Genomic DNA, 24,425 nt, shown 5'->3' with positions numbered 1-24,425 from the left:
AGCGTGCCAACCACGCGGCCGGCGGACTCACTGGTAGAGGGCCTCGACGGTGCGCTCGAAGCAGGCGAACTTCATCATCGTGTAAGGGATCTGGCGGGCCCAGAGCGGCGCCACGCCCTTGTAGAAGCCCCACCAGCCCTCCTGCGACATGATGATCGGGAAGCCCTTGCGCAGCGTGGCTGGGAAACCCGGCATGGTCTGGATCCGTACCTGCCGACAACGAAACACGCTCAGTGAGCAGCACCACCAAACACCAACAGCGGTCAAGACGCGACACTCGGGTGCAGACACGACAGCGCGCGCAGCTTCACGCGCTATTTGGCGGGCAATAATCCCCGTGCATACAACTTGCACCGCCGCAATTAACACTCACACCAGCTTGGCAGCCTCCTCACCTTAACGGCCTCCATGGGAGCCAGCGCAATGTCGGCGAAGAACTCGGCCGACGCCGACGCCGCCAGGTACAGCGTTGTGCGCCACAGGAAGGCGTTCTCCTCGCCCATCATGTTCGAGTACAGGTTCTTGAAGACCTCGTAGAAGCCGAACTTGCAGAGGCCCTGCATCGAGTATCCGATGGCGGTGGGCGCCCAGCCGCGGCCCAAACCGCGCAAGCCCTCCTCCCGGACAGTCACCTGCGGAGCACACACACGGCCGTCAGCGGATGGTCACCAGTGGAGCGGACATACCACCGCCGGCAGTGGGCGGGCGCAGCCGTCAGTACAGCTCATAGCCGTGCTTTTGCCCTCGAGCAGCCTACTGCCACAACAAAAATAAGAAACGTTCAGCCAAAGTTACCGCTGCGAGCGGCTGACTGCTTTTGTCGTCGACGTGCTGACTGGGTACCTTGCTAAACTCACAGATCAGGATGTAATAAGACACGTGATCCGCCAGATGGGCTGTGCCTAAAAACTTATAATTGCCTCTACTACCGATCGCTCATCTAGTCCATGGCAAGACATATGTCACCCCAACATTGGATGTGAAACTGACTTTGCCAGATTGCCACTGCAGAAGCATACAAAAAATTATCCTAGGCCAAACTGAATATATTGCTAGACACAGTTTAAGGAAACAATCCATTCAACTAACACAAACAGCCATGACCTGGTTGTCACAACTACCATCAGCAGGTAGTAAAAATTAGAGCCCACTTTATTTCTAAGAGTTAAAAACTAGTATTGTTCAACCTTGAAGCCATTGAAGATGCCCTTGTACTTGTCGGCATTCGTCTGCAGACGACACTTGACCAGGTCGAGCGGCACAATGGCTGTGTGTGTGATGCCACAAGACAGGATACCGCCGAAGCCGGCGATCGCGAAGAACTTGGGTGAGCCGTATTCGCAGCTGTACTCGGGCTCTGCAAAACAGATATCAGCCAGCTCACTGCCAAGGTACGCATCGAGACGTGGTCAGATGGTCATGCACGGATAATGGGGACGTCGGTTAGCGACCACCGCAGAAGCGATGAACCGTAGCAAATTACGCGACCTGGCGACGAGAGCGTATAACACGGTCGTGCGGCAACCAACATCAGGTGCCATCCCCAGCATGCCAGACGTCCCAGTGCCCATATCTGACCCTTGCTGTTGGCGTCCGGGTGCCGTACCTGCGGTGCTGAAGGCGGCCACATCGCGGCCGTGGACGAGCTGACGGCGGGGCGCCGACGGCTCACACTGGGCCACGGTCGGGAACGGGCTGGCGCGGGCCGTGTCCAACATTGAGCGGATCATGATGAGTGCCTGCAGGCAGAAATACAACCCACATTTCAGTGGACACAGTTAAGTCACTGCCATGACCAGATGACACACATGGTCATTAAGGTGCACCACTCAGAGGGTTTGTTCCAAAACATGGAAGCCAGTAACATTTTGGTGGGTGATAATATGAATGTCAGTAAACCTCATGTATCTTTTAATATGCAGAGTACCCCCTCCAGCCATCCTTGGTTTATATCATTGCAATAGCCACTGCCATATGCCCATAATAACACAAAAAACTCACAGCCCACAAAAATTCTTTTCTGGGGTGCCGACTGCAACTGCTGATCTTGCTGCAAGATAAAAAGTGAAAAATTAACTTGACCAATTTTTGCCAAGCTCAATCATGTTAACTCCTCAAACCCAGTACCAACAATGACACAGTAAATTAGTCACAGGTTATGAAAGGCCCATGTCTGCAGTCCTGTCATTATAGAAGATGAAGTGAAAGGAACAATAACCACTTTTCCAGTCCATACTTCTCATTGGAGTCCCTAGAGCAGTATCAGCATGGTTCTTTGACCAAGAGGACACATTCCACCTGTGATTGGAACATGACACTTAAATGTTTAAGAGGATCTTTCTGCTTGATAGGTGGAATAATATGCAACATCCAGAATAGCAATTCATGTACCAGAAACAATACAGAATACACATCCAAAGAGCCTAGAACGGTCACATGGTGGCAAAAAGGTTTTTTGCTATGTTTTCTTGACATGTTTATTTTCCCAGTGCATATGCCCAGACACTCACACATGCAGAACTGTCAATGTCCTGAGCTAACAAGAAGCAGCCTATGAAATGCTGTGAGGTACATTCAAGCCAGGCAGCTAATAATGTTAATAGTCCTGGGCTGGGATCATAGTATTGTGAGAAGCCAGCATACTGTGTCCACATGATTGAACCTTTGCTACAAAGATTAACCTTAAAGAGCTCACTAAAACATGTTTTCCATCTAGATTCTGCAAAATTATTATTTGAACAAAGAGTAATTTGTACACAACACTGAGGTTACAGCTTGCAGATAAGGCAGGATACCTTAAAGACTCAAGTTTAATATACCTTAGGATAAGGTACACTTATTCTTCAATACGTGACTAGCCAGTTGACTACTGGCTAATCATATCATAACTGGGATAAATGTTTGTGGAACCTTGCTACACCATTATATCCCTCATGATTTGCATTATATCTCATTATGTTTGCCAAGTTTGCTAACAATGTTCAACTATTGGCATAAAAATAATTATAACATTTTTGGTTATGACATTAATTACTTGAAGTAAGAAACCCTGCAAGCACATTCTGAGACACAAAAGGTGTTAAGTTAGTTGAAAATAAAGAAATATCACTACATTTTTACAGTGATCATGGCAGTATCAACATATTGAGCCCCAGCTATGAACAATTATTTTGGGGAAACCTGCAGAATTCTTAACATGGAATGATCACATCGCTTTCATTTTGCCTGCCCTGAGGCCCCAATCCATTCTCACAGATTTCACCAATATGCACCAAAACCAGCTCTGTAGTTTAACATCCTGCCTTGCATTACAGCCCCCACCCAAGTTGTGCCATCATGAGGCCCTGTCAAAATCCATCATGAATGACAGACTGGTGGCCTTATTTCTTTTTATATAAAACCCTGTATGTCTTATTTTGAGGCCATACAATATACTTTGTCTTAAATATTAGGATAAAGAGAGTCTTCCAGTACAACTGTCCCTTCTGGTACAAGTATAATTGGTTTTGCTTAATGAATTTCAAATGCCATAAAATTTTTGACTTCAGCACATCATTTACTTTCTCTCTAGATCTGCACATTACAGATGGTGGTAGACAACTGAAGCCTGAGACCTCATTTCCAATGCTATGACCCAGGCTAAGAGCCAGGTAATCGTCCCAGCAGAGTACAACACCACTGCCTGGCACAAAAGCACAGTATTAAACAGTATTCTACGACAATCTTCACAATTTAGCACGGAGATGCATATTGATCTCCGCTTAAAAAAGCTTTAAGACAGTTATGACGAAGCTGCGACAGATCGAAGAAAAGGTCCCGGGAATGAAATCTGCCAATATCATTCGTCAAAATTACTCTTATAGCCAAGCAAATCATGACACTGAAAGGCAGCAGCTATCAAGTACATTTGCATGCCACAGGACCCTTTTCTAAAGCTTACTGTTAGCTTGACGACCGGGTCCCGCACTGCACTTCTCAGCCGGTCATGGGGTCTCCGGTGAAAAGAACGAATAATATCCTCCGCAAAGCTACTAGATTGCCAAACATACAACTACAACACATTTCGCTACGTTTACAGAAAATAATACGCCAAAACTTAAATTTCTAGCTGTTAAAGTGATTGAAGTTATAACATAAACCTTTTTAGAAAGCAATTCATCTTCACCTAAAATAACTGTTGGTGAACAGAGTGTTGTATAGGAGAAAGTAATGCTGAAGTAAACTGAATTAGGCCAAAACACGTACAGACTATACGTAGGGATGGACATTGATCCTATAAATTGACCCTCACTTTACTAGTGTGAATTTTAATCGTGTTATTTTATTTCTGAACGTTGTTGTATTGTATCATGTGAAAATGCTGTGGAAATCCCAGCGAGGACCGCAGTGAAAGGACTGGCATGATCCTTTCGTGGCGCGATAATCGGGTTGCTTGGGTCTAACTCTAGAGCCCAATAACAGCGCGGAAGTTCTGGCAATGCTTGAGTTCTGGATCCAATCAGGGGTGGGACTTTGCTCTCTTTGGTGGGTCATGGTCCCCCAATGTTGAGCTGGATCCACAATGTTGGGCTGGGCCCCCCAATGCTGGACTGTTCCCTCGCAATATATGGTTGGTCCACCGCTCTGATATATTTCGCTTGTCCTTCACAGTATGCAACGTGGCTCCCGGTATATCAGTCCTTTGAAGTAAAGGTAATAATAGATTTTGTAGAGAATCACAATTTAGTATAAAAGAAAGACACTATAACATGATATATACGTATGTATATATATATATATATATATGCATATATAGATATAAATATAGATAAATGAATGTATATATATATATATATATTTACATATATATATATATATATATATATATATATATATAACTTACTGTAATGATTTAGATACTGCAAAATTCACAGAAAGTTGCAGTTTGTAAGCCGCTAACTTCACGGAAAATGTTCGTGCGTTATTGGGACTTAACGTGCTTCTGAGACTACGTAGCAACGCCTATCTGTCATCCTGGCAGAGAGGGCGGACAACTCTGGGAATCAATCTCCACCATGAATGGCTTAACGTAAAAGCATTGACTTGTGCACATTGTCTAACCCGTAATGCCACTCGAGTGACATGTCATGCGCGAATATTTAGGTGGTGGTGGTGGTAACAAAAAGCGGTGATGAAACTGCTAAAATTCGTAGACTTGACGCGCTACTCTTTCTTGGAGCAAAACATACGAGCAGTTCCCTAACATACAGCTGACATGCTTTAGTGTGTTACCATGAAAATATTCAAATCTTGTACTGCATGTTTTGAGCGTCTTGAAGGAGTTCACTAGTTTCTCGCATTCATATTGAGAAATATAACACAAACGATAAATAAACAATATGAGTTGTAGATGTTCAAAACTAGAATATTAGGTACAATGCGTACCAGGCACGTTAAGTTGTCTTGTATGTGAACTATAGGCTAGTTGTAGCACAAAAAAGTAAAGCTTGCAAAGGAGTATATATTGTTATGTGTAGTATACATAACACACAATACGCAATACGTGCGTATTTCGGACACAGTTGCCTACGCATTTTCATATTGTTTTTAGCCTGTACAGCATCACGGACTCATGACGCGATGGCGTAATCTCGGTTTCTCGTGATGCTGCTACTGTTAATCCGTTCTGAAATTCTACCTTGAAATTGCATAGATGAGTCGTCCTGGTTAGGAGCTGAAGGGCCTTTTCGCCCCAGCTCGAATTAACAAGCAACTGGTATTCTGGCGATACGGAGACCGGGGTGCCCTGATCAACCTGGAGGCGCTCATAGAGATACATCATGCACCGGTCCCATCCCTGATGCGGCAGGCCTTCTGATCTGGGCACCTGATACAGGATCGGCACATGGACATGTCACTGACGTAAAAGGACCCCTTACCGGCACAGGGAGTCCAGTGTGCAATGGGCGCCGAGCCACCAATTCCGCTTGCTAGCTCCTGGCTCCTGGTTGAAAGGGTGCGGAGGGCCCCTCGCTCGGTCACGCGACATCTGTCTGGCGCAGGTTACTGTCTCACTGTGAGTACAAATCGCTGCATCACCATTTCTCATGTCTCCTGTCATTGTCAAGAGGGTCCTGACCAACGCATGAGGCTTTTTGACATTCGAGATCCCACTCCTGTCCCTCTTCAGTAGAGGCGCCCATGGTCGACATTGGGCTCATTCCCAACACAACACAACACCCTTGCTGGGCATTGTGGGCCACTGATCAGCACAGGGGCCAGACCAATGCACGATCTTCCGGATCAACATTTGCCGGCCAAGCCCTGCTTCGACTTAGGAAAGAGGCTTCAAGGGGCAAGACCGGCGTGGGGACGGATTGTTCTGTATTGCCTACTGGTTGAGGTCCCTTCATCCTCCCGGCCTGCCCTTCGGACCCTTCGATCGGAACCTTGATCGTCGTTCCCTCTGGCCCAAATGGCTGCTCGGAACTTCGGGGCCTAGAAACCTAAGGCAACCAGGTGTAGCGCGTGTCACTGTCAACCGAGGGTGGCGTCCTCGGCTCCTCGTGAAAATAAAAAAGAAAGGTCGCTGTTGTGTCCTCTGGAGTTTGACGCCCCTCGGACTTTAAGCGCTTGGAGGCATTCGTGGCGTCACCCTAGAAATAAGTGCCGTTTCAAAATAGAGATCATGATGCCCGAAATAAAGACATCGGGTCCTCTTCGACGAGAGGTCCTACTTAGGATTTGGTTATGGTGGAAGGCACAGAAGTTGTTTTGGTGCGCTTTGAAAGCAGAGATGTTGGGGTTGTTGAAATGACACATTTGGATCTGGTGCCTGCTAAAAACAAAGGTTATGGTGCCTCAAAAAAGGTTGTGGTGACCCATCGCCGAAGAGACCGATGGTGGATGTTGTCCATGGGGAGGTGCAAACATCGGGGTGCCCCTGAACTTTGTTGCTTCTTTGAAAATATGGTATGGGATCTATTGCAGTGTCTCCTGGAATCGAGGGCCTGCTTACATACTAGTTGTGATGTTTCGCAATAATGGTTTTGTGGTGCCTCTTTGCGAAAGGGGTTGATGCAGAATTTGATCAAAGAAATCATGATGTCCCTTAAAATTAAGGTTTTGGGATCCGTTCAATGCCCCCTTGGACTAATTCACTGTAGTAAATAAATGTTTTGGTGATAAGAAATGACGGAAAGTGAAAACTGCTGCAGAAAACAAAATTATATGTTTAGTAAGTATGCTCTTCAATGCATCGTGGTTAGCTTACGTGATCAATAGCTTACCTTGCACAACATTAATTGACAGCGAATTGGCGGTCGTTTTATCTGGAAAGCGCTTACAAACGTCATATATGAACGCCTAGCCAGTTATTTTGGGCCGTGATCACCACACTGCTTACAGAATGACAGGATTTGAATGAAGTTATTATGACGTCATGAATGTCAAGGCGAGTTTAAAAAGACCCCCCACCCCCCACCCCGATATACCTTCCCCATTTTCGCGGGCGTTTAACTCAGAAACCAGAGGGGTTTAAGTCTTAAGTAGTATGGGATTGTTAGCAGCATCAAAAGGTCTTCAAAATGGCTTTTTTCAATTTAAAACCACATCTAAATGTGGACGACCTCCTTTAAAGCAAAAGCCCAGGGCTCGGTGAGCGCGCACCACGCCGTTTTTTAATGTTCTATCGGAAGCCATCTATCGTGAACAACAAAAATCGGGATAACAGGACAAAAAACGGCCCCTAGTGTTGCAGTTTCCCAAAGCTGCACGGCGTCGGCTATTGGCCAACACTAGGCGGTGGCCAACGGATGGACGAAAACGACTACCCATCTGAAAAAGCACCTTTGAACGTTTTAGGACATCAGTCAGTACGTTCAGAAGGCCCTACGGACAAATATTTCACCTGCACAATATTTAGATTGACAAGAGCAACGAATTTGAATTTCCAGCACAGAGAAATGGTGCTGTAATCTGGGGGTAGGACTGGAAAAGTACGGGCAAAATTTCAACGTTTCGTGTTGATGTAGCCATTAAGCTGTTCGGTGGTCAACCTAAGAAATATATAGGTGAAGCACGTGTCCAAGCTTATCTTTGTACTATGCAGATTAATTTTGAAAGGTTTTTGAAATGATTATTTCGCCACAATCGCTCTCACGCACCCGGCCCGCGACGCCTGGTGTTATCTGCAGTGAACAACGCCGCTCGATTTGATGAAAACCGCACCCCGGTGCCCATCGGTGTTCTTGCTGTTAAGACAGCGAGCGCAGGCTTAAAACTTGTTTATGTAAGTTACTTCACTATTCGGTTATGCGAGAAGGCCGACGTCCTTGGGCAAACGTGGGTTGGCCTTTTCATTTTGATCTCGTTTCGGTTCACTAGATTGAGCACGAACGAGATCCCCCCTTTTCCGGGAAAGGAGAAGGTTTTTATTAGTTTGAGCGACGCTCTATTGTCATTCTCGTCTCAGTGATATACACTCTGGTGTTTTAGGACATTGAAAAATGGATCCAAATTTGATGACTTTGTTTTCCAAAAATGTTGTCTTCAGATTCATGAGTTTTAATTGTGCACGTTCTTGAATTCGAAGTTACAACTTTGCAGATATCAATTCCTTTCATTCGGCACCCTATGTTTGTGCAATGTGCAATGTGAGAACCAGATGAAGTGTATAAACTGCTTTGAATACGGTCAAAATCCTAGAATATTTTGGTACCGTTACGTGGTTACTGTAGGCTGTCGATCACCTCACGGTGATTTTGATCCACTTGCCTCTTGGCTCAGACGCTTTCCATTTGAGAACGGAGCTGTGAGCTGGATGGTGAGGAACTGTGGTGGCGAATCCGTGGCTTGTGCCGGTCATGGAGCTTCCTCCACAGGGGCGTAGTTTCGCAAAACAGGTTTGAGCGCTGAACGGCGAAATCAAAACCGGCCCAAAAATATAGTAAAAAACTGTCTTTCTCCCGGATTTGACCTGTTTGGCCCTCAAAATTAGAGAGCTAGAGTCTCTCCCAGCTGAACAGGTAACCACAGCCCCGCTCCGGTACATTTCCTCGCACAGTCTTGGCGGGAATTGCTGTCAGCATTATTATCATTTTGTTCGGCTTGGATGGTCGAAACCAGGTTTCGATAATCGACGTAAGGTCGATGTTACGCGCCTGTAAACGTTGTGGGACGTGTATGACTTCGGGAATGTAGAGGGCAAGTTGATGTTCGCGACTGTTGAAGGCTGCCAGGGAAACCCCGTCAGGTAGCCATCAGGCGGCTTCAGCCTGTAACGCAGCATTCGCGACAGGCATATCGAAATGCCTAGTGTTGTTCTGCTGATCACTGTCGGACGCTTGCCACTGTCAGTTTAGTCACGTGGTGTCGATCATCAGGTTTTCGTAGCTGTTTCATTGAATTTTGACTTCAAAGTGAAGGTTGGCACATTTTAAGTGTTCTCCTGAACATAGTAGCTAGTAAATTGCCACCCTTTTTTGGTGCTCATATTCAACCGGCTTATTTTAACCCTCCGATAACACGTCGTGGCAGAGTATCACGGCGAATGCAGCTTGTTGCAGCCCCTTGAAATTTAAACAGCGCTGAATAATGCCAAAACACTCAGGTAATATCACAAAACTGGATCAGAGGTAACAAAACATATTAATTGTGGAGTTAAAACATGCAGAATGTAGCAAAAACAGAAAATGGTGCAGTAGATGTGGTACAGGTAGAACTCTGAAAGTTTGACCTGATCTCTTTCTTTTTTCTTCTTACCTATGAAACGATGATAGGAGACCTCTAAAAGTTATATAACTTTGAGCTTTCGCCTTTTAATGTCCTGCAAGTACATGCCGAGACTCCAGAAGTTTGGGAGAGGTCATACTCACAAATGGGGATCAAATTGGACGGGGGGGGGGGGGTTGTGATCCACCCAAATGAGTACAAATCGACAAATGTTTATTTTTTTCTTGGTGACGACCATGGACCTCATTAATCGACCATATGCTGGACTGTGGTGAGAAGAGAGATCCCAACGATACTGATGGTCTTCAGCAGCGTGGTCTGCTGGGATGATCCCGAAGACATAGCGCGTCACTGCCGTGAGAAACGGGGCTGCCGGATGTTACTGGTGCGCTGGGCTGCCGGATGTTACTGGTGCGCTGAGTTGTTTAAGTTTGTTAGCACGTTGATCTATTTCTATCCAATGGTAAGCAAATTGCATGCTCGTTTTGTATCGCATTTGAGGCGATTCTGCGTCTGCAGTGAATATGGCGTTATGGATTCTTGGTATTTATTTGTTAAAAGCCGCAACCCATGCTATACTTATTCTGGCTTCGCCTTTAACAGCACAAAAGTGTAAGTTTGCGCACACCTATGAATATAATTATGGCAAATGATGTCAAAAATATTCCTCACATGTTGTTAGGGAACTGAGAACCAACGTTTTGCATCAACACCATCGGTTGAGTGACTGTCCTATGGCCTCATGTGTCCACAGCGCCGCTGGACTGAGAGGCCGCGAGCTCATGCGGCTGTTCCAATGGGCAGCCGTGACAGCCGAGTAGCAGCAAGCTACCGCCGCTGCCGCCGCTGCCGCCGCCGCCGCTGCTGCCGCTCTCTAAACTAGACGGCATGTTTTACAGCCATCGGCGCAGCTTGGTGCTGGCTAGCCCACGCACCTACTCGTTCTTTTTTGCATACCTGCTGCGTTACTCGGCTATCTGGCGATGGTGCTCGCTCTCGTTCTGCGTCTACCGGGTCCGCCTCTCGCGACGGCCCCTGCGCATCTTCTCCGTACATCCTCTCACGCGGTGGTTATGTAAACATGGCTGGAAGGACCGAGATAAATGAATATCTTCCTATTGATAACGTGTCTTTGCGCGACGGCCACTGTGTCCACCAGCTTGCCGATGACCATGTTGGCTTTGACTAGTGTTGGCGTGGCTACCAGTGACCAATACGCAAAACCATGGTAATGCTATATTCAGAGCCCTGTGGTAGCATGACGCCGCCATGTTTTGAACGTTATCTGAGCTGTGTTACCTTCAGGATTGTGGACACATCCATATCTACCGTACATAATTTTGCATTGATTACCCAATCCTACATAGCTTTTTGTACAAGTCACTGTGAATGCTTGCAGGTACGTTCTGTAGAAAAAAATGACGTTTTCTTTTTCTTTTTTCACATTGTGGGACCGGCCGACCAGCCGGACAATTGGTGCTTCCAACGCAGCCACTGTCAGTCTTGAAGTGCTCTCATTTACCAAGTGACAGCACCTTCACTTCAGCCCTGGCACCCGTTCAGCAGTCTCGAAAGTCAGGCGGAAATTCGTGATTTGACTAATCTCTGCGCGGTTCAACACCGTGCGCTCGTCGTCGGGCATGGCAAGCAGCTCCCGGTGGCGAGCAGCCAGGGCCTGCCGATCCGGCTGCTCCCGATCAATGCCTTCAGCCTTGGCTGCTCATCTGCAGCGGCGTGAGGACTGGGCGTGTGTTGGTGGCTGGGGGACGGTCACACGAGCGAAGACCTCTTGTTTCGTGGTGTCAGACACGTCAAGCTTCGTCCTTGCCGTCTCCTGCAGTCTTAATATGGGTGAATTTTTGTGTATAGATTATCATCGTATCTAATGAACCCAAGCACGAAGCCTAGGCCAAAGTGTCATGACAGAGTATTGGCAGACCATAAAGTCACGGTAATAGTTTATTTAGGTACTCATGAGCCTTAAATACTCTTGCATTGTTCTCTTTCGTAACTGTGTGCGACTTTATTTTTCGGTGATCCTCACTCTGATGAGCCCGTTGTGTCAACTTAAGGTAGTGTACATACAAATGAATATATGAAGTCTGCTCGGTGTTCGTTGATAAATGTGTCAGCTGATGCCATAAAATTCCAATTTTGTGCATGCAAACGGTGTTTTCTTGAAAAAGGATGTTTTTGAGGTCCTATATTCTTTAGTACATTAGTTGTTTACGGATGACTAAGAAAATTAAGCACTAGGCTTTTTGTGGTGTAGCCCGAATTACTGCCGCGAGTAAATTTGCATTTTGCCATAGGCATTTTTTAAAGCAAAACTTACTCTCTAAGTCGTTATATGCAATAAACCAATGTTTCTTTGTTGATCCTGGAATCATTATTACCGTAGGGTTTAAATGACTCTGTGATTCTCGCATTTGATTATACTGACACATTTGATTATACTGACAGGTACAGTACAGCTGCCTTACGAAAACAATCATGCGACTACCGTGACAGCGGTTAGAATGATGTGCAGCCACCTGACGGCATGGAGTCGTACCCCTCTAATGGTAAATAAAAGGTACATATTTAAAGTTTCGCTCCGTGGCACGAACCAATAACAGAGCATCGCCGCACTCTTATGAGCGTTGCATCTTTATTCTGACCCTTGTTCTGACTCACCTACATAAAATGGAAATATGCCAACATTCAGGCATTAGGTTGTTCCCAATCGTCTTTGATGCCAACACCGAACCTAAAATGAAATAACGATATAAAATACAATAATTCTACAAATTGGCGTCAAAAGATTCCCCAACCTAATAACAAAAATGTCTGCCCAGTGTTAAAATCATTCCACGCAGCGGTGTCAAGAGATCCTCTGCCCGAAAGTGCACAAGAAATTGTACCCCAATTGCAGTCGCAAGCGCCACTTTACGCGCGCGCGTGAACAAGTAGTGCTGACGCGAGAGCCAACGGATGTGGTGCGTGCGTCTCTTCCGATCAATAAAACCGAGGACCACGAAAGAGGTAAGTTCAAACTTTTCCGTTTTGTTCACCTTTGATTGTACAGTACTGTCAAAAAACAAGACCAATTCGAATGCTACTCTTGAAAAATCCAATGATTTAGTTCTCAGGTGCCTGCAGCAAAGCCGTTATTGCGTAAATACAATGGCATCAGCAGGAACGCAGCGTTCTAAAAGGAAAGCCTATCGCGATTTTGGATCTGTTTCTTTCCATGCACATGTATCGCACTTACCTGAAAATGTCCCCGGCTATAGTTTGGAGAGCGGAGTCAAAGTCTACTTTTTTAACCAATTTTCACAGAATCCCATATGCGAGTTATATTGGAAACAAATACTTGGACTTTTAAAGTCAACTTATAAGTCAGCATAAGCTTTTGAGTTGGCAATGTTGTTATATTGCCAAACAGAATCACGGCTTGTGAATACGTTGATGACAGGTTGATTGGCGATTTGTACGCAATCTATGCGGGCAAGCATTATATTCCACGGAACCAAAACTGGTTGGAATCAAAACACAATCAGTGGGAGAAATTTGAGGACATTTTGTAGACTTTCCCTATAGTATAGGGATCAGCGTATCATTTTATGGGGAATAATATTACCACAAGTTGTACGATCATTCATCAGCAACATGAAAACGATTCTATACAGCTCCTAATGACCTCGGGTTCCCAGATAAGGATGAAATTTTTCCTGCTTCCATTGTGTAAAATTATGCCTGAACAGGGTGTTGCTTTGGTACCGAATCATTTGGAGCGTTGCTGGTTGCCGCGTGTGTGGAAGTCTTACATGTGCAACTAACTTTGCATCACTGGGCTCGTATAAGTGATAAGATCGTCAGATTTAGACAAGAATGACGTAGATGAACAATTATGTTCTCGTAACCAGGGGCGCTACTTTATACACTTTCGGGGAGCTTGAGTCCCAATGTTGACTCGTGCCCCCCCCCCCCCATGCTTCTCTGAGCCTCCTCAATGCATGCGAGCAAAGAGAGAATACTGGGTCGAATGCAAAAAGAACAGTTACAATAAGTATTGGTATACTAGTTAGTAGGTACATGACAACATCACTATTATCATCACGCTGATTTTGTACCAAATGCTATCATGTAGGTACCTATTTTTTGACCATCCTACCTCCTTCATCTGTTAAGCCAGTCTGCACATGTTTGACAGTTTTTCTAATGATAACGCCTGGATTGGAACAAAGAACAACTGACTACTACATGTGGCAGCTTTTAAAAGTACAGGGTGGCCCAGATAAAAATTAACACATCTTTTACCGACAGCCGTAAGTGTATTTGTTGCATAATCGTGGCTGTGGTGGCTATGTCACACTATCAGCGACAGCAGTAGTCATCAACGAGCTTTACTCAAATTTGCTTGGATGTTTTTCTGTGAGTTACGTACCATCATAAGTTTTTCACGAAAGCAGCTAACATTGTCTTGAAATGGGAAGTCATCCCTCTGCAGGAAAACAGTTTTTAATACTGAATTTTTTGTAATTTTTGCATGGAGGATGCAAATTTAAGCGACCGAAATGCGGGCAGCAATCAGGTTTTGGAGGCCGGTTAGATCAATGTTTTCGGCTGATCCCTCCAAACCGATTTTAGAAAAATGATACCCCTGCTCTCGACCATTCCTTGAATGATTCAATGTGACAACTTATCAGGAATAATTAAGGAAACAACATTCCCAAGATACGTGGCGCTGCTGCCCGTCTGACCTTTGGAGCGTCCGGGCTGTGCGCAAAAAATATTATGTGAAAAGTGAAAAGTGAGATGTTCAATGTTTGGAATAGGCGCCTGTGACGTCCAGGGAAATGTTATTAATGGAAAGCACGCACTCATGTCATTATGTGTGCTCGGGTGATCTGGAGGACAAATGTGAATGACTTGAGCGCTTTTCCCACAAACGGATATCTGCCTGGTGAGTCTATGCAAACATAGCTTCCCCAATACATGAAGCGTGATGCTGCGGTAATGGGCGAATTTCGTGGCGGAAAATGGTTCGCTCTTCATAAGAGGTTCCCATGGCCCCGCCGCGTTGAGCTCAATGCATCGTAATTCTGCTATCGATACAAGTTTGCTGTCGTCAACATGATATAAAATTACATAAGAGCAGCATGACCTTATTTCCACGATGAATGTAAGTTATTTTATCTGTTTTGGAAACACGCTTTCATTCAACCAGCAGGGTAACGTTGGACGAGACTCAGCCTCCGACAATATGGACATTCATGGCTCTAAAGGAAACTGTCGTTATATTTGGGGCCATAGGTGAAGTGACATCTCTTTAAGGGGGTCATGCCCCACCACACTCAAATGTTGAGCCAAACCCTCCTCCCGCAGTGACACATCAAGCCTAATGTTAAAAGCATTGGAGAGGAGGGGTCAAAATGAACTGCACGGCCGCTTTCCCTTCCTGTTTGAAGATGCGGGAGAGAGAAAAAGAGGCCGCCCCTTTCATGATATGGAGTATCAAGGCCGCCTAATGTTGAAAGGAACTCGGGGTGGAAAAACCTTCGTTTAAAATCCTTCGAAACGGAACCTATTACATGAGTGAAACCACCACACGAGGAAATTGGTATCACATCCGTTAAATGCACGGGGAGGGGCTTGAATGATATTAAGATAAATCTGCCGTCCAAAGGTAAAACCCCATATGTTACTTCTTGGCCGTTTTGCGTTTTTGATGTCCTCTGATTCGTCTGTTCATGCTGAATTCGGTCATTAAAACCATCAGTTTAAATTTTCACAAGCAATTTTCACCCATTCTTTTAGCTAAAAGCACGTGCGAATTTGAGCCATTTGTTTAAGTATCTGAATTCAGCATGAGAAGATGAAGCAGACGACATAAAAAAACGCAAAATGGCCAGAAATGAGCATATGGGGTTTTCCTTTGGACGGCAGAAATATGGTTCGATATGATATAAGATGAGATAGATATTAAGATGACTATAGATATAAATATGTATAGCTGTATAAGAATGGGGCTTGGATGAAATGCGACTGTCCTCATAAGTCTTCGTGGACCGGTGTTGTGGTTTTTACGCCTTGTGAAATGTTACTCGACACTGGCGCGCCCCTTCATAAAATGTCGGCTATACGGCCTGGTAGCCACCGTGCTTTATCTTCGGGTGAGATGGCATCGGTCACCATGTGGAGCCAAAGGACCATGCCGTTAGTTCCGAAAATAAGGAATGCAAGTGTTGTGTGGGTGGCGCCGCGAGGCCTGTAGCGTGTTATCCGCCACCCGCTCGCTCCCCGATCGGCCGCGCCAAGAATATTTGGGCCAAGAATAGCCTGGCCGGCGCCGTCGCCCGCCCGGCGGCCCTGACAACTCCTCTTTCGTCATCTGGCCTCCCGGGTGAACAGAAGAACGGATGGCATGGCTCCTCTTCAACACAGTACAGGCGCGGACCACTTGGCAAATAGCTTTGCTCCAAACAGCTGGCAGCATTCAGAGGGTTGCCATCCGTGCCGTGATATGGTCTGATGCCGCGCCGGTCCGCACCGCCACAACCAAGCTGGTGCCGCACCGGTCTGCACCGCCACAACCAAGCTGGTGCCGCACCGGTCTGCACCGCCACAACCAAGCTGGTGCCGCACCGGTCTGCACCGCCACAACCAAGCTGGTGCCGCACCGGTCTGCACCGTCACAACCAAGCTGGTGCCGCACCGGTCTGCACCGTCACAACCAAGCTGGTGCCGCACCGGTCTGCACCGCCACAACCAAGCTGGTGCCGCACCGGTCTGCACCGTCACAACCAAGCTGGTGCCGCAGCGGTCTGCACCGCCACAACCAAGCTGGTGCCGCACCGGTCTGCACCGTCACAACCAAGCTGGTGCCGCACCGGTCTGCACTGTCACAACCAAGCTGGTGCCGCACCGGTCTGCACCGCCACAACCAAGCTGGTGCCGCACCGGTCTGCACCGCCACAACAAAGGTGGTGCCGCAGCGTTTCATGCTGTCACTTGCCTTGGTAGATATTTTAGAAGAAATCGTCTGCTCCGAAGTTCCGCCAAAGGTCTGAATCCTATATGGACGTGCATGGACTATAGGGACTATATATGGACCTGCTGGACTTCGTTATCAGTTCAGTGAAAGAGCGGAGCTGGGAAGTGGAGTCTTTTTTAACAATGCAAAGGTTGGCTGAGATTCAGTTCGTCCACTTAAAAGGCGCCATACCAGAGCATTGATTTGCATTTCTTATTTCCAGCCTAGGAGGACGATATTGCATTATAGTAACGTTTTTTTCCAACACGGCTTTTAGCATGCCTGTGTCATATTCGAATGGTATTATATTTTGATGCTCTTAAAATCATCTTTAGCGGTCATGACTGTGGCGAAAATCCATAGAACCACACGTGCGACGAGAGCACCCGGTGTTCACCTGCAACAAAATGTTTGTCGAGTTACATTAATTTCTTGCTACTGAACCATCTCACGACTAATTCCAAGTCATGTTCAGCACGATATGTCCGATTCAGGCCAGGTTTTGCACACATGTCTATTGGTATTCATTACGTCCACATGATTTTTAAGTTTGCTACGTCACTTGGATCACCAGATAATAAGTCGCGACATTTCTGGGTTGTCTGGAAAGTTGGACCGGATCGTGGTTTGCACGCATACAGTGACTTCTTAGGTATGATCAAACCACCACATAATTTTAAGGCGGGCGATCCCCTGGATCTACTAAAATTGCAAACGGCCACTTGATTCGCGACCTCGCGAATAAGCTCGGAAACTGCGACCTTGTTAACCTTCCTTACATCCCTGACCTTAAAAATTAATATCTTGTAAAGCATATGTCACTGAAACATTTCAACAGGCTGGTCAAGTGATAACGTCAAGTTTGCTTTTCAAATCCAATTCTGCGACATGTCACCGAAGTCCATGGGTCTCACTACCTTCAATACCGCTAGTGTGTGTGGCGTGTATCGTAGCCGAAATGGGTATTACGTGAGAGCCCGTCACCCCATTAAAATATTGTTAATGTGTCGCAGCATGTGAGAGGTCACGTAGGCCACTAATGAGCCGGTGAACTGACCTTGGGAGTTAAGCAGTGTTACAGGTGGAACATTGCAGGTAGCCGACATGGGCATCGTCTTAAACACGCTGTTCGGCACAAAATCATAAGCACCTATCCGGACAATACATAGGTCACACATGTACAGCCGGCTGCCCAAATACGTCACTGACACACTCAAACCTTGCAATAAGGAGCGTTAGTTTATATACTTTCGGGGGACTGAGTACCCCCTCCATTGTTCTTCCAACTCCTCTGCCCCTCCCCTCAATGCATATTAGTTAAGAGAGAATTTGGTGCGCTAGACACTTCGACATATCCCTTCTAGTATCATGTTCATTTGCACCAAATATTATGTTGTAGGCACCTCATGTGCTCGTCATGTCAGCTCCTTCATGTGCTAGGCTAGTCTGCAAATGTTTAAGGCAATTTTCGGCTGGTTTTAAAGGTAGAGGGTAACCTAGACAAAAGTCCCCCCATGTTACCCTTAACAGTGGCAGGTGCATTTGTGGTACAGTCGCGACTGTAGTGGTACTCGGTTACCAATCAAATGTCGAGGCACCATCAACAATAGCGGTAGTCATCAGTGATCCCACACCCGCCCAATCACGACAGCAACAGGTGCTCCAGGTGGACCCCTGGCGGTGCAGGATGCGCAACAGGTGAACCGGCTGCAGCTGGTCAGGCTGTCGTTCAGTCAGTTGTCTTCGGTGATGCGCCCCTCCTTAAGTTTGAAGGCAGCCTTGAGCTTTTGAAGGATCGCTGACTTGTCCACGTGGACGTTGCCCCTGAGGTTCTACACAGCATCGAGTCGAGTGACGCAGGCAAGGCGGGGCTGAAGCCCCAGGACGGCTGTCTGAAGCAGATATGCATTCCAGCGAAATGATTTTTACACCAATCCAGTGAAGTCCGAGCTGCGTGCGGTTCACCCCGCTCTGTTGGAGCCACTGCTCCTCCCGATTGATCCCGTGAAGTCGTCTCAGTGCCGCCCAGGGGGAGATCAGAGGGATAGCGATGTAACGCTCTGGGGTGGTGTTGACGAGACTTTTGTTCTCGTCCTCGCAAATGCATCTCTTGTAGAGCCACGATTTTGCGAATATGAGGTCACTGATAAATATGACAGTTTTTGACACTTGCCATTTGCCATCGCAGTCTTGATTGTGCGAAAATACACTTGTCACTGTTGAGTAAAACGTGAGCAATTTTTGTCGGGCCACTTTATATAAACGGTAGGTACGCCGTGGCAGCGTGCTAGAAATTTTTGTAAAAGTCTTGTCCATACGTTTCAGTCCATGCCATTCCACACATGCCACCTTCGGTAAATGATGAACGTCACTAAATTTCGATGATCACACGGGCTAGAATTATTATGCTTTTATGGAACTTATACCCCATTTTCAACTTTCTACAAATGCAGCTTCATATCACTTTGAAATCCACAGCAAAATACTGCAGTTTTCATCTGCGAAATATTCTTGTTTAAATTTCCTTTCATTTAGCATCGGAAATACAAATTACAGTGACTGGAATCCCGGAACAAGGCAGGTTTTGGTGGTAGCTTAGGTCAACCTTATCGGCTTAGCCCCCCTCCCCTTCGAATTTTCGAAAGTGACACCCCTGCTTGCAATGCAGGCTATCCAGTGTCCATGCTGACGTTATGTGGTATATGGTGTAAGTGTTGTGTTTTTGTTGTCAGCTGTACAGAGCATGTCAATGTTACGATGCGCACACATCTGTTCCTGCCGAACAAACATCAGTCACACATGGCACCATGTGCAGCATTGTACTTCATGATGGCTGCAATGGATCACGTGAGATGGCGTGCACACTTTGTGCACGTGAACACAGCGCAGGAAGTCATTGCGTGTGGGGAACGAAAAGTTACGGAAACGAAAAGTTACACATGGAAGCTCTGCAACCGCCCGCATCTGAAACAAACCGACAGGAATTGGCGCCACCATGTGCACACGGTGCACAAGGTGGCTCACACAAGCACCTCTCATGTTACTCTGCTCTATCGGTCCAGCGGTACAAAGCGGTGGCACTACTCGCACTGTCACCACCAGCGTCGCGACCATGTCGCGTTCGATTTGGGGTAAATTTGACCCTCTAAGATTTCAGGAACTGCGAGAGCTAGAGACACCAAATTCACAGAATGTGTTAAGCTGTACGTGAATTTACTTAGGTGAAAGTTTGAGGTTCCTAGGCCATGGAATGCATAGTTTGCCTATGCAGCCTTCCTCCCAGGCTGGCGCCCGGGCCGATTGGAGTATTTGGCCCCCAAAGCCATTGGTCAGATCACAGTAACAGTCCCATGTCCAACGACATTGGTGCATTATAGTCACACAATCAAGCGTCATGAAGCATACGTTTACGACCAAGCATTTTATGTTTATGAGTGGCTAAGGCCGCATTGAGAACGCAGTCGAGTTCAAGATCTTTTTGATCGGTAGCATCCACATTCGATTCATAGTTCGACCCAGCAAGCGCAGAAAGATAAAAACTTGGCGGCATGTCTGCCATTATTCGATTTGGACCAAAACATTACCATTTAGCACCTACCACATCTCATAAATTTTTCGTAAACTTAACCAAAACAGAGATCCGATGGGAGAATCTTCTTTGTTCCCTCTATTTGGCTAATTTTGCTAACCAGTAATTAGCGCATTCATAACTTACGTCACGCATGGAGGAGGAAGGATTTTGATGGAGCGTGACTGACACGTAAGAGAGGCGTAGATGTCGCACCGTGACGCTACGATTTTACTGAGATCATGCCAGCACTATAAAATGTTTTAGAACCGCCCGGATGGCCGGTTGGATGCCTTTCGCTCGGGTGGGGGTAAATTTGACCCTCTAAGATTTCAGGAACTGCGAGAGCTAGAGACACCAAATTCACAGAATGTGTTAAGCTGTATGTGAATTTACTTAGGTGAAAGTTTGAGGTTCCTAGGCCATGGAATTCGAGTCAAATAAGGTAAAACAAGGTTAAATTCCAGATTATTCTCCAAAATGCCCTGAACACCTAGAAAGTTTCTGTAAACAAAAGTTTACCTGCCCATTAAATAGTACTGACTTTTTTGAACTTTTGAAGGCCATGGTGTCAAAATCATGTAAGACTCCTTTGAGTTTTGCATTTGAGTAAGTGACGAAGTTTACGCTGAGCAGTTTGTTCCTAAAAATAAATGTTGAAGTGGGTCATTTTAGGTCAGTGAACTATTCTGACGTTGAAAAAGTCAGTGGAAGATCAATAATGCGGTTCCATATATCAATAAAGTTGAAATTATCGTAAATATTTACCCCATACAGCAAGCCCCAGTGTAATAAAACAGAAAGGTTTTGACCTTGGTATGACATTCATACCTGACCTTAGGTCACTGGAGATTGTTCAGTAATTTATGGTGTTGCTTAAGAAAGTATCTCAGAGATGTATGGCTTTGTCTAGCACCCCGTTACCGGCGCCATTCGGAAACCATTCCGGAAAAACCTTCAGTGGGGTCGATTTGCCCCCCCCCCTCCACCCGAGCGTGCGTTAAAATTATGTACCGCTGTCTTCCTGTCACAGTCGTCACCCCGCTCCTGTTTTACATCTCTTACTCAGCTAGGGTCCATTGCATTTTTGGCACGTTTCCTTAAATGCAGCTTAGCCAGAGAAAGCATGAGTTTCGCCAATCGCAATCAGACAGAGAGAAGAGGAAACGGTCCAAATACCTAACCTAGTTTCTGGACGGTCCCTTAGACGTGACAAGTTATGCCCGGCGATCTGAGATTGATATGTCTAGCGACCTTCCACATATAACATTGCTCGTAATGGTAATGGCTTCCTCGCATATCAAACAACATGTCCGTTTTATTTTGCACCTCGAGCTTATTCGCAAACGAAACGATGTTAAATTTTTGGGCCGTTATGTTTAACACAGCGTAGCCAGGGGGCATCCATCGTAACAAATGCGTACACGTGAGAAGTGGTTTAAATAATCATATGTGCGTGACCTAACGTATGGGTGGCCTCCCGGCCGGTATTCCGTGTGTTTCGACCAATAGGTGTTTCTGGTGTGCTCAGGTCAGGAGGGATGTTTCCCTCTCTTCATCTCCGATCAAAGGAGTTTTTTTTCTTATATTCCGGCCAAGAGCCGCCTCGTTCCAGCCATGTTACAGGTTATAGCATGAGCACTGAAAGTCGTGGACTGCAAAGCTTCTTATACAGTGAGCAGCACGGATAGTGAAATAAAACACACTGAGAAGTATCCAAACATCACGTATTCAAATCCTCAGACAACCATGAGAGCAATGGAAATACCCCCTCGGAAAAGCACAGGACACATTAATGTACTTACAGTGCATAACGGCCCGTTGAATGGGGCCCATTGTTATTCACTGTCGTTCATTGTGTTACCCGATACATCGTATGGCCATTCGCATCAATGTGCTCGTTGCCGAGGCGTCCTCGCGTCGGCATTGATCTGACCGTCGTATGTGTACATATCCCATAAGGCCTTTTTGTCCGACACCAAGGGCCTACTTTTGATTGAGACAGTGTCAAGTGCAACCGGACCAAGACTGGCATTAGTCGTCCATAACCGGGCCGTGTCGGCGACGGCTGCTAGTTTTTGCGCCGCGCCGCTTTTGTCGCGTTTTTCTGGCTCAGATGGAATTTGTTTTTATCAAAACGGTCGGAGCGCACTTACAGGCGATCACTCTGAAGACCGTTCTCGTCCAGGCTTGATTGGGATGGGTCGCCTGGGCAGTATCCTTTCCTGTGCCACGCTACAGCATGCACGTCGTATCGGGCCGACATGGATAGGGTCATTCGTCATGCCGGCTATATGGCAAGACCGACATTTACTAAGGCCTTATCACTGCTCCATATTACTGTTGGAGTTCCCCAGTCTGTTGTTGCAACTTGAACGTTTTGAAATTTTGGATTGCTTTGATATGATTGATTGATTAATAATTAATATGGTGGATTGACTCACACAAGTATGCACGCGCGCATGTACTATAGACACATGTACAACTATAAACTATAGACAAGTTCGTGTCTCCTTCAGTTGTCAGAGGGCCCCCAATCAACGCAACACATTCTCTGCCATTCGGGCTCCCGTCCCCGTCCCTGTTGAACAATCTTCCCCTGACTCATTCAAGGCTAATTGTTGACAAAGATTGCCCTGTTAGGCACTGTGGGTCCCTGAACGATGCAGGAGTCCGACCGATGTAAGTCGCGGGCCTGCCCTTGTCCCTGCTTGGAAAATGGGCCTCCATAGCTTAGGCCAACATGGAGCCGACTGTGTGTTGTTCATGCTCTTTGGATGAAATAGATGAACGCTCTGTCTCAGGGGTCCCTATCGGTGCAAGAGATTATCTTACTGATATTTGAGATCACGGCCCATTGGGTAGGGGTCCTTAATGTGACCTGCAGCTCTTCGGACCTTTCTGCCATTCCACCGGGCCCTTCACCTTTGGCCTCGAGAGACCCTTCGGCCCCTCTTCGGGTCCTTCAAACACCGCACCGTCTCGGGGCTACCTCCCGCCACATGACCCCCTTTCGGCACTGTGGCCCCTAACGGCCACAGGAGCCCCTCATTGTGCCAGGGACCCCGAACATTGCAAATCGCGGGCGCCGGCCTCGCTTCTTCTAAGGAAATGGGTCTCAGGAGCTCAGACAGACATGGAGACGACTGTTCGGTGTTCGTGGTCTCTGACCGACTTAGACACCCGCATTGTCTTAGGAGTTCCTAAACCGGTGCAAAAGGACCTCTGACTGATATTTCAGATCACGACCGTACAGACCGCGATTCCTTATGTGATCTACAGCCAGTCCTTCGGGTCCTTATGCCCTCCAACCGGGCCATCGGCAGTCGGTTCCGGTGGGACGCCCGGGCCCCTCTTCGGGCCTCATTAAACACCCCCTAGGCCGGTTCGGGACCCTTGCGAGCACGGAAGCTTCTGTTGGGTGCTGTGGGCGCCTGACAGATATAAGGCCCCTGATCACGTAAATCACCGGCCCCGGCCTTAGAGCTGATTGGGAAGTGGATTCTCAGGCCCATAGCGACACGAAGCTGATTATATGGTACGGTAGTATCTGACCGACATATAGGTTCATATCAACGCAGGGGGCCTCCGATCGGCACAAAGGGCCCCCTGACCGTCGTTTGAGTGCTCGTCTTTGCAGGTCTGGGCCCCTGAATAAGACTCCGACCAGTCCTTTATGCCTTCAGGCACCTCAATTGGGCCCTTGTTCATCGGACCGAATGGGCCCTCCACGTCTTCGGGCCTCCTCGAACACTGTCTCTAGCCGACTCAGGGCCCCTTGACAACACAGGGCCACTGTTAGACGCTGTGTGCCCCGAGCAATGTAGATAGCCGGCTCCGGCCTTATCCCTCTTGGAAAGTGTGCCTTTAGGCCCATGCCGTCACGGAGCAGAATGTGCGTTACCGGTGGTATCTGACCGAAACATAGGTCTTCATTGACTCGGTGGACCCGTGATTAGCGCACAAGGGCCTCTGACTGGCACTGCAGTACCTGGTCCTGCGGGCCGGGACTCCTGAATGAGACCTCCGTCTTGCTTTTCGGACCCTTTGAGCCCTTAAATTGTGCTCTTAATCGTAGGTTCCGGAAGGCCCAAAGGACCCCTCAAAATCTAAGGGAGAGCGGGAGGA

The 24,425-nt window shown here is 46.9% G+C and overlaps 1 protein-coding gene across 1 annotated transcript; it reads right to left on the bottom strand.

Moving 5' to 3' along the window:
• Positions 1-27: 27 nt before the first annotated feature.
• Positions 28-4,002, bottom strand: LOC119113178 (phosphate carrier protein, mitochondrial-like). Its single transcript, XM_037237526.1, has 5 exons — positions 3,941-4,002; positions 1,607-1,739; positions 1,188-1,357; positions 396-632; positions 28-210 (listed from the first exon to the last, which is right to left on the bottom strand). Exons 2-5 carry the CDS (start codon positions 1,728-1,730, stop codon positions 28-30), a joined length of 714 nt encoding a protein of 237 aa, XP_037093421.1. The 5' UTR covers positions 1,731-1,739; positions 3,941-4,002.
• Positions 4,003-24,425: the final 20,423 nt, after the last annotated feature.

Source organism: Pollicipes pollicipes, unplaced genomic scaffold (assembly GCF_011947565.3).
Source record: "Pollicipes pollicipes isolate AB1234 unplaced genomic scaffold, Ppol_2.1 Scaffold_7261;HRSCAF=8764_pilon_pilon_pilon, whole genome shotgun sequence".
In the NCBI taxonomy this organism is placed as follows: domain Eukaryota; kingdom Metazoa; phylum Arthropoda; class Thecostraca; order Pollicipedomorpha; family Pollicipedidae; genus Pollicipes; species Pollicipes pollicipes.
The sequence above is the reverse complement of the archived record's forward strand: the minus strand, read 5'-3'. Positions and strand labels throughout refer to the sequence as shown.